Genomic DNA, 11161 nt, shown 5'->3' with positions numbered 1-11161 from the left:
CCTGACAAAACTTGGTTTAAATATCACAACACAGCTCCTTGCTATTATTATTTTCAAGAGTAATAATTTATCCAAATATTTTCATTGTAGCATTAAGAGCTCAAACCACATAGCACAGCCTACTTAAAGGTGGGTCATTCAATGAGCTACACACGTTGATATTGACAGACATTGGTTTTCGTAATTATGCATTGTAACAAAAACAAACCTTTGTCATGTCAACCCTATGGAAAATTTAGCATCCAAAACATTTTTAAAACCTCAATTGTAGGCAATTCATCTTAGTTTGGTATTTTTTGCAAGCAAAACTTTCAGAGACTTTCACGTTGCCTTGTGTGCCTTTCTTTTCACGTATTTGCACCCCCAATTGAGCCATTTACACACCCCCAAAGGTGCCCCTGAAGCACATCCATCTACAGCCCATTTGTGTGTAGCGTTTAGTGGCAAACCCTTTGTGAGTGCTCAGCAACAGTCCTAGAACCTCGTCATCTCGTGCATCCGCTCTTCTCCTTCTGTTCCTCTCCTATTTTTCCTCTCTTCTTCTGACCCTTCCTCCTCTTAATCTTCTTCTTGATAATATTCAAATATTATGAAAGATGTGTCTATGTGTGAGGGTGGGCTTGCGTAATGTATTATGTACACATGCATAGTGCATGCATGTGTGTTTCAGTGTGAAAATGTTGATTTTTGAAACCTCAGGTCTAGGGACAAAACTACAAAAACCATTATATTTCTTGTGACTATAGTACTAGGCAACTGTTGTGACAAAGTACCTCCCAAGTAATCCTTCACTCACAGCTTCATGCAAGTTCCTACCACCATCTAGCAAGAATAAGCCACAATAATACATTCGATCGACATAGAAATGACTGAAGAGATTTCAAGATTCTATTTTTTTATAGGCCACAATTATTTCTTCAGATTTTCCATCTGTAGGGTCATCAAGCTATCACCTGTTATACTTGAACAAGTCATTCATGAGGAGACAAACCAGAAAAACCTGTTCAGACAGGTGACTGGCGATCATCACCAAGGTCGCCTGGCATACACACACACAAAAGAAAAGAAGGTATTAGCAACATCTTACACTAGGGAGACTAGACTTCAGTGTCTCACCTCATATTGATCAAATTACAAAGGAAAGAGAGCACCTGTTGAAAAATCCAGTTTTAAAACCTTTGTACATGTACATGTTCAAGTTCTCTTATAAGAAAGTTTCTCTGACTGCACAAGCCAAGAAAAGGAAATCAGGAGCAAAAACCCATGAGAAAATGGTCAGCATGCAAAGAGTATGATTCTGACAGAAAGCGTTTCTCTGTTCGCGTCTTAAACGCGCTCACTTCTGACCCCGGCTCAAAAAACAAAAAATTCTGACAGAAACTGCTACAAACAGTATAGTCAAGTCTCTACATTGAAAGGCTAAATATGTGTAACCATAAGTGTCTTTACAGACAGATCCCCCCTCCCATCAGACAAGCAGGGGTTGATCCTCCGCCCATGGCCATGAATTTGATTTTACGGACCAATGCCGCAAGCACTGGCACCAAACTGAAGGCATACATGCGCACACATGCACGTAAGACAAGCACACAAACACAGGTTTACCTTGATTAGCATATACGTAGGGAGCCAAGCAGGTGAGGTTGGAATCCCGGCCCACCCAACCTGCAAAAACAGGCATGTTAAATCATCAGTTGGGCAAACACATTGCAAGGCAAGAAATCCGCCAACCATCTAAAAATGAGTGGAATAGCAAACTGTCATTGGCCAGCACCATATCGTGACACAACATATCATAACCAATCGCTGGAGACCCCCAAAAAAAAAAGGACAGAGAACCTTCCTTTTGCAGCTGGCCATATGATAAAAACTTTGTGATCAATGAGGGAGTTCCTACATAGACTCAATAAACTAAAAGGGTCTTTACAGATCCCAGCTCATCAAACAGGCCGGTTTTTGATGGGGGAGATCACTGATCATGGACGAGGGATAGGTGAGATCTCTTCTTTTCACCAAGAGGGGTTATATCTTTTAAGACCCTCAAGCTTTGACTTGAGCAAGCATAAAGGCTATCCAAAATCATATAAAAGAAAACATACAAGCTTTAAAATCATGACTTTGAATGCAAATGACATGTCCTGTATTTTAAAAGCGGAATGCCTGATGCATTAATTAATACATATAATTTTTGTAAAAGATTTTTCCAATGTAGAAGCAAGTGATGTGAAGACAAGTGGAAAATTTGGCAAATATACTGACTCCACAGCTGACTAATTCAATCCTATTGCCTTCATCAGAAAAGCTTCATTGCTTCTTGTCAAGCCTTTCTTTGCACTACAAAGTTGCTTCAGAATTGCTACTTCTGTGATTTTAAAAAAATCTAGCTCAAGCGATGGGAAAAGAGGCCTGGAAATGGCAGAGAGCAGAGTTTCATATTAGCTATGACACCTGAATCACTAACATGATGTGCCTATAGCAGACAGGGAGTATGTGTCTATCCTACAAGTTCACCTGAAAAAGACTCCAAATTGCAGGCTTTTTACCTCGTCTTTCAGCAAAAGGCCCAAAAGAGGTTTAAGCCTTGCCAATGCCCGGTATGCGGCCATAATTGTACCATCTTCGGGCGGGAGGCCAAGCCGCCTTAGGGTGGGCACAGAATGATATTCCCGAGGGGGGGAAAAAATAGGTTTGAACATTAGGAAGTAATTGTTCACATTGAAAGCAGTAGGCAAGAGGGGATTCAGCCAATGTGCCGGTAGTATATGCTTATGCTAGGTAAACACCTACAACATACAGAGTTACAGTTAAAAAAAATGCCCGTTCATATTTTTCCCATCCTTAAGAAACTGATAAACGTAAGAGCGATCCTTAAGAAACAGATAAACATAAGAACGATCCAGTTTGCACACCCCACACCTGGTTGAACCATTGACATGTTTGCAATTGACATGGGCAGTGGGGAGATGAGCAGACGGGCAGTGGTAGAGCAGATTGCCAATCAGCACCTACTGGCGAACTGGTCAACCTTATGGCCCTCCCAGCTAATGCAACCTTTGGAACAGGCAAACTTATGAAAGCGACCTGCCACTGGGTAGTTCCCATCTGTCACTCTGTGTGAGCAACAAGCTAAAGGAAATGGCCAGCCATTTTCTGTAGGATCGCTGCAGTAACTCCTCATCGCTGCAGTAACTCCTCATACTGCCTTAGGCAACCAATCATTGTAAGCTGTTATCCTCTTTTATTTCAGAAAAACACGCATCAGTAATTTGAGAACTTGTTATGTTTGTGTCACATGTACCACTCCCCACCAAGGGAGAAAAGAAGCTATGAGAGTGTCTGGGAATGCACAGGGTAGATGTGTTATGCACTCACCTATGCAAGGGAAACAAAGCAGAAGAAAACAAAGGCAAGCAAATGGAAATGCAAGGGCCACTCCAAGGCAGTTAATGCAGCTAAATAGCCATCTAAACATATTGACTACAATAATGCAGGCTGAAAGCAATATTTCCAACAGCTCCTGGATGGCTGCTCCTACTAGCAATGGCTGCTCCAACTTCCAAGTCCTCTGGCACTTCCCAAAACATATTTTCAACACTGTCTCGTACCAACTAGTGTCTGAACTTGCTTGGCTGTACATGTGGTGGGCGATTTATCCTCTTTTGCAATGTGTACTTAGAGGTGAGTGGCAGATGTGTTCATAACCTGAAACCAAACCGGGGAAACTCGAAGGAAAGAGACAGGCCAACTTTGAGACACAGCAGAAGAACCATAAACAACACCAAAAACACAGCACTGAGCCAAAAATATCAAGTTTTATGCTTTTTCCCCAGCTTGTTGGTTAAGTTTACTCTAGGCGCCTCCTTTTGTCCACATACGTATGGCTAAAAATAAGTCTGGCCAATCTTTAATGATATGTGAACCTGTCACACCAACAAATAAAATCCCATGTGGCTCATACTCTGTTGCCATCTTTCAAACCAAAATATGGCAATGAATGCTTTCGCTTCCTTTTGTGGAAAATCCTCATTCACACCTTGGTTCCGTTCAATGTGTGAAACACCAATCAAGACTCGTGAAGGGACCAAATGGTGCCATCCCCTCTATCTTATAAGACAGTTGTCCGCAACTGTATAAGCGTGACAGTAGTGGAATACTCTTCAAATATAGGAGATCCATTGCCAAGTAGTATAGTCCGAGCATTAAAATCATAAGTTCAGATCCACTATAACCATAGATACTCGGTAGAGTTGCCACTTTTCTGAATGTTCAGGGATCCAAAATCCTTCCGAAAACTTCCCAAAGCATAATTATGAAGTGAGCACCAAGGTAGCGAGTCGTGGGAAAAATACACCATGTCAGGCTGCATCTGCCATACATGTACTGTCATGTCAAGCTCCATAAGCCATACATGTATTGTCATGTCAGGCTCTGTAGGCCACACATGTATTATCATGTCAGGCTCCATATGCCATACATGTTTTATGATGTCAAGCTCCATAAGCCACACATATAATCTTGCTATGTCAATGGGCTCACACCAGAGTCCTTCCTGGGATCCATCCACCACGTATAGGCATAAACTACTCTTGACATGTCAGAGTGCTCAACCCGAGTCCTTCCTAGGGATCAATCCACATATCTGCAAAAGGCATAAACTCCCGTTGGCATGTCGTGGACTCACACCAAAGTCCTTGGGGATCCATCCACATACATGGAAAAGACATAAGCTCTAGTTGGCATATCAATGGGCTCACACCAAAGTCCTTCCTAGGGATCCATCCACATACAAAAAGGCATGTGCCATGGCATGATCGGTGTGAGAGTCCTTCGCCACAAAGCTGCCACATGTTTACACAAGCCAGGGAAGCTCAACCGGCACACCGTAGTCCCGGACAACCCTACATGTCTTTGACCAAACATACAAGCGCAAAATACCTACCATGTTAGGCTTCAAATCAACTCATGGTCTAGAATCAACCAATCCACATTACTGATAAATAATTCATAGTTTTATAACCACAAATGCGACATATTCTAGCGTCCCATATACCACTAGAATACTCTCCATTTGAGATCCTTGTATAGGTGACAATTCTAACATCGCATACTACAAATCAAGAATGGTTTGCAAAGAAAATGCCTTTCAAAAGAATAACTTTCCTGAAACACATCTCAACATAAACATGAGAAACACTCTCCACTTGCGTCAGCAAGGGAGTTCAACATGTACAAAATTCCAAATATTGGCAAACGAAAAGTATTAAACATAAATACTTATCTTGATTATGTACAATCAAAATTTCTCGAAAGAAATCCCATAAATATCGCAACAGGTATCAAAATTTGCAACACCCAAAATAGTATCTCTATGTAGACACAAAAATATGTAGTAGAACTAAATCTCCTCTGAAGCTTCATTCTTTTCGTGGCAAGAGCACTGGCACCAATAACAATCGGGCTTGGTACAACCCGTTGGTCCATTTTCCACCAAAGGAGCTTGTTTCTTCCGTTCGTTGTCCTCCTTCCAAGGCGTCTTCTGAGCCATCTCTTCCCTAAAAGAATGCTTGTCTCCACCATGGACCATAGGCAAGTCCGGAACAAGAGTCATCTTTCTCTTTTTGGAGGAAAATCTGGAAGCTTACTCAACAATCATCAATTGATGAGTTCAGCAAAGCCCAGATCCAGTTTTACCTAATACTTGCCCCGTTCATCAAGGGTAATATTCCCTTCTTGTAGAAGATAGTGAAAAGCTAACTTTTTGGGATTCATTTCCAGCATTGAAGCCAAACCTAGGAAGACATTTGTAGCATTGCACTCCACGATCTTTTTGCATTCCATAACCGTCCTCACATGGGGTCTTCGTCGTACATCTTCAAATATGCATACTTTTCCTGAAGTTCTTGGCGAAGCTGCCTCGTCAAAAAGTTATGATGCTCAAACTGTCTATCAATGATCTTGATGTACTTCTCTACCATGTGTTCAAGAGTTTTAATCCTCTCCTCGTGTTCCTTTGCAATCTTGGACCTTGTCCATAACTGTAGGATCGTCTACCTAGATAGAATAGGCACGAAGTTGTGCTCTAATACCAATGAAACCAAACCGGGAAAACTCAAAGAAAAGAGACACGCACTTCAATATCAGTCAGAACTTTAAGACACAATGGAAGAACCATAAACAACACCAAAAACACCAAAAACACAGCACTGAGCTGGAACGGCCGGCCCCCCATAGGAACTTCTTTATTCAAGGGAGAAGCTATTACAATAGACCAAGGTGCAGGTGCAAACTTGCACCGAATTCTCCACAAAGCTTCAGCAAGTACTTGCTTAGAGATCTAGGTACAATCAGCACCAAGAACCAATATAAAACAATCTTGAAACAGCCCCAAAATCAATGGCCGGCTCCGGAAGAAGAGAACACCAGTTGGTTGCTGCCCTACTGAACGGCAGCACTCAAGAAAGAGAGAGAGAGAGAGAGAGAGAGAGAGAGAGAGAGCACTACTGTACGGCCAGCAGCGCTCAAAGGAGAGAAAGAACACCAGCCAGTTGCTGCCCTGATGTACGGCCAACGCTCAGGAGAGAGCAACAAGCTACTGCAGCCGGCTAGCGCAGAGAGAGAGAGAGAGAGAGAGAGAGAGAAAACTGTTGTCCTGTTGTACAACCAGCACTCAGGCGAAAGAGAGAGCAAGCTACTATTGTAGTCGGCCAGAGAGATGAGGGCACTTAAAGATCCCTACTGTACGGCCAGCGCATCAAGGGGGAGAGAGAGAGAGCAAGAGAACTCTACAATTGCTGCCCGCCTATGTGTGTCCTCATGCGCATCCCTCCTCCTCCTGTCGACCAACCCCAAAAATAGCCATGCTTTTTCCCTTTTTGCCAAAAAGTGGCTGAGTTGCCAAAAATATAAAGTCCAGCTTGTTGGTCAAGTTTACTCTAGGCGCCTCCTTTTGTCCACATATGTATGGCCAAAAAGTAATAAGTCCGGCCAATCTTTTAATGATGTGTGAACTTGTCACACAAACAAATAAAATGCCATGTAGCTCATACTCTATTGCCATCTTTCAAGCCAAAATATGCCAATGAATGCTTTAGCTTTCTTCTGTGGAAAATCCTTGTTCACACCTTGGCTCCGTTCAGTGTGTGAAACACCGATCAAGACTAGTGAAGGGACCAAATGATGATATAACCTCCCACTACAGTGATGTTGTTAAAGCACTCTACACCAACAGACCATAGGTCATATAGCCGCACAACTTCTGTAGCGGATCCAGCAATCAGAAGGATCTGGAGACTCATCCACTGATTAGAAGAAAATCCTTAAATGCACTGAAACCTACAAAGCCTTATGGTTGTCATCTGATCTACTCCACTCTAGCAATGATCCAATATACTCTAGCTATTTGGTTTCCGATTTGTGGCACAGCCATCATTGAAGGAGTTGATAAATTCGAGGGGTTTACAAAACCTTGACTGTTGACTCATGCCCCCTTGTGAGGAGACAGAAATATTTCAAAAGGTGAAATTTAGCTGGCATACTGAAAAGTCCTCCAGATCTTCAAGGCTAAGGAGATGAGCCAGGGACTACATGTCCACTGAGAAATACACAAAAAAAAAAACCTCAGAACTCTCTGTTGCATTCAACAAATTGCACAAGACAGTGTTTAGGAACAGGATTAAACCTTACCAGCGCATACTCGCCAGTTTCAAAGATGCGTATGTCCAAAATCTGTGCAAGTACACAAAATGCTTGCGGCACTAAGCTCCCTTATTCGTCCAAAAAACACAACTTATGTAGTGGACTTCAAAATGTTACCTCCCCTCGGTCTTCGTAGATGTAATCTATACCCTTGAAATTGAGAGGATGTCCTACTGCTAGATACTGCAGGAAGCAAAACAAACTCAAGTAAAGTTTGAAGCTACCTGAAGAGCTGCAATAGCTTTTGTAGCTTCTTGAAATAAATGCTTTTTCATGTTATTCCTCTTTTGTGTTATTATTTAGAATTTACACACCATCTGATTCACTTAGCTACCTCAACGCTGTTGAGATATTTTTCCTTGTCGACTCTGACTATCTGCCCTTTCTTCACTGCATCACAGAGATGAGCTCTTAGAAACCCCTTTGAAATAAAAGCAATGCACATATATTTTAGCTTCAAGGATACAGGAACACACAGACACTTAAGGATTCTCGGAGGCTTCCCGTTCTGCACAGACGAGTAGGGTTTCTCAGAGAATCCACTCTTGGAGCAGAGGAGTTCAGGATTTCAATTAAGAATAGGGTACTACATACAGATGATAGGCATAGGCAAGTCGGGTTTGGACATCACTAATTTTTTTGGAATATAGGCTTTCTCAAAAAATAGAGTTTCGACACACACAGAGATACTCACTTGTCAATGTTGCCTTCTTGGGTGGAGGGGAGGCTTTGGCAGGAGGCGAAGCAGGCTCAGAGGATGTTGCAGAGACAGGCCAGCGATGACGCCTCGAGCTCGGATGGGCCTATTTTCGACACACAGGAAAAGCGTTTTGAGGTGCCCATTTTCCTGAAACAATTAAGCTTTCATTCACAGAAAACTCCCTTTAATCGAACTGACCTGAGAAGAAGAGGGTCCAGACAAGGGGAAACATGCTGGCGGATCTGTGAGACGCAAAGGTGTGTGAAGAAGCACTGACGATGCACCAAGCGTGAACGCCATAGCCACAACCCGCTGGAGATAACGTTGGTAATTCAATTTTGAAATCCAATTTAATATTATTCTAGATAAAAATTTGAGAAAAACATAATAAAAATGTCATTTATTGATATTTCAAGTGATTACAATACCAATATTTTTTTTCTGTAATAAAGGAATATATTCTAGCTTGTGGATGTTCTCCTCATTGTCACTATCATCAACTTCGATATCAATTGGAATGTCTTTATCTTTTTCAATTTCTTTACCCGGTCTATGTGTTTGCTCTTCCTCCATTATTTCAATTGTTTGCTTATTTGTCTTATAAGAATTCTCTACTATTTCATCTTCATTAAAGGCATACCTCAAATCGTCAACTTCATTCTCATTTCTTTTCCATCTGTTCATAAACCAATCTAATCTTGGATGTGAAGCATCAAAATTTTGTTTATTAATAAAAATATCATAGATATCTTTCATTGTTGTGTTGGATGGGTATACCATTGTCCTCCATAAAGCATCAACTTTTTGAAGCTCCATTCCTCTTCCTTGATATGGTGTTATCCAATTAGAAGACGGGTAGTACTTTCCTGTCTTGATCATTTTATGAATGGTGGAGCAGAAATTATTGCCTAAAGGATGCTTTAAATAGAACTTCCAAAACATCAATGCTCTATCAAAAATGTTTGTTGGAGTAAGACAAACTTTGTTCTTCAAATCATCTGCACCATATTGCATGTAAATTTCTATTCCCTTTGAAATATCTTCAGCACTAATATTATGCGACACATTTTTGTAATGAGGCTTATCAATATCTTTCATACAATAGCCTATCATACCATGAAATGTGTGCATGTTCTTCTGCCTTAATGCTCTACACATTACAATGCCACCAATGGGATTATTCTTATCCCAACCAAGATACTTTTTTATGAGCTTATTAACTGCAATTATTGACTTTGCATGAATTCTAATGACCATTTGATAATGTAAATGGAAAACTGTGCCTCCTCTTTCCAATGAGCAACTACCAGCAAGGCATTCCTTAGTGATAAATTCATGAAGTTTATTTAGTAATGCTTCATCAATGTCACTACCACCTAATGATATTGTCACACTTAGCTCAAGCACTTTCAAGTTGACATTGGATTGATCTAACATTGCATCTTCATTAGATAACTTCTTTGGTCTTCCACGATTTTTCTTAGGTTCTATGCTTGAAACTTCATGGCCTTCATGAGTTGAATTTATAAATTTTCCAGTTGTTGATTCTCTTGCTCTTTTTTTTCACTACATAAAAAATAAGAAAAAATAGGTTAATAATTCAGAATACATATAGTCAAATTAGTGATAAAACAAAAATAAATGAATAAATTAAAATTTTAAATTGTTTGTTATCAAAAAACTTACATGAAATTGGACGTCGTATATGACAGAACCTTGTGCTAGCAAGAAGAATTGAAACAAAGACGCAGAATCTTAATCTGTTGTAAGCAAATTATTTATTAATCAATTTCATTATTTAAAAATTATCTGGTTCTTTATTTCAAATTATTTTAAATAAATTAAATATATAAACCTTAGCTAACGTTTTCTGCTTATGCCATCGCCATCGCCTCAAGTAGTGGATCCAGCACGCCTCAAGTAAAAGCTTGGATGGATTATTTTAAAGATTGATACACACCGCCCAACCACAAGTAAAATGTCCTCTTCAGCTAAAGTTAAAATTAAGATAATTAGCTTCCGGCGCATGAGGACGCCCATGCAGCAACAAATTGCCCATATCAATCAATCAATTAATTTCTGAACAGTAACAAACTACCTTACAGTTCAATGCCAATGCCGTTCCTTTTACTACTAATCCATGAAAAAAAACCTTCTTAAGCCACCCTTAGAAACCAACGTCTAAAACCCATCATTGAAATGGGTAATCACCTACCTCTGAGAATACTCTTTTTAGTCTCCCGACGTGCGAATGTGGACACTCACGTAGTCATCGGCTGCTGCTGAAGTGATCGAGAAAGGATGCCTGGCATGCAAATAAAACCATGAATTATCACGTCATTCCTTAAAATAAAACATGGGAAAACTCCATGCGCAGCAGCGGCTACCATTCGAAAGGAGAAATGTCGTATCCTGTTTTCGTAAAGGCATCACGCATGCATTATATCCTCCCGAACCATTGCATGCATGCATCCTCCCTTCTAAAAGGCATTGCCACTCACAGCCTTAATTTTCTTGAACGTCTTCGCACATTGTTCTCTCTGAGTTGTCGTCGTGCAGAGGCATTTTTAAAACTGAGGCTAATTAATTAATCGCTCATTGTGCGAAGCCTCCTGAAAAATCATCGATAGGGAAGCTTCGCGACATTAAAATAATTATAAACTTGACTAAAGTTTCGAACACGAATAAATTACCCAGCGCACAGCGATCAATTTAAAAAAAAACGAATAAAATACCCAGCGACAGCGAGATGACGAACGCAGCAGC

At 40.6% G+C, this 11161-nt stretch overlaps 2 protein-coding genes across 4 annotated transcripts; both read right to left on the bottom strand.

The window, feature by feature from the left end:
- Positions 1 to 710: 710 nt before the first annotated feature.
- Positions 711 to 8744, bottom strand: LOC147624195 (NAD(P)H-quinone oxidoreductase subunit O, chloroplastic-like). 3 transcript variants are annotated; one of them, XR_015269064.1, is made up of 9 exons: positions 8594 to 8744; positions 8390 to 8498; positions 8030 to 8085; positions 7813 to 7878; positions 7684 to 7725; positions 1606 to 1665; positions 1152 to 1224; positions 954 to 1039; positions 711 to 822 (listed from the first exon to the last, which is right to left on the bottom strand). XR_015269064.1 is itself a non-coding variant. In XM_086819136.1 (8 exons), the coding sequence occupies exons 1-7, from the start codon at positions 8693 to 8695 to the stop codon at positions 1195 to 1197; spliced, it is 465 nt and encodes a 154-aa protein (XP_086675262.1). In that variant the 5' UTR covers positions 8696 to 8744; the 3' UTR covers positions 867 to 1039; positions 1152 to 1194. The 3 variants fall into 3 exon arrangements, 1 of the variants encoding a protein (XP_086675262.1); XR_015269065.1 differs by having other exon boundaries at positions 711 to 812; XM_086819136.1 differs by lacking the exon at positions 711 to 822 and having other exon boundaries at positions 867 to 1039.
- A 62-nt stretch (positions 8745 to 8806) lies between these two features.
- Positions 8807 to 9709, bottom strand: LOC147624194 (uncharacterized). Its single transcript, XM_086820033.1, has one exon. It carries the CDS (start codon positions 9650 to 9652, stop codon positions 8807 to 8809), a length of 846 nt encoding a protein of 281 aa, XP_086676159.1. The 5' UTR covers positions 9653 to 9709.
- Between the last annotated feature and the right edge of the window lie 1452 nt (positions 9710 to 11161).

Source organism: Cibotium barometz, chromosome 25 (assembly GCF_041138505.1).
Source record: "Cibotium barometz isolate CiBa-2024 chromosome 25, ASM4113850v1, whole genome shotgun sequence".
In the NCBI taxonomy this organism is placed as follows: Eukaryota; Viridiplantae; Streptophyta; class Polypodiopsida; order Cyatheales; family Cibotiaceae; genus Cibotium; species Cibotium barometz.
Note: the sequence above shows the minus strand (reverse complement) of the source record. Positions and strands in the feature narration are given on the sequence as shown.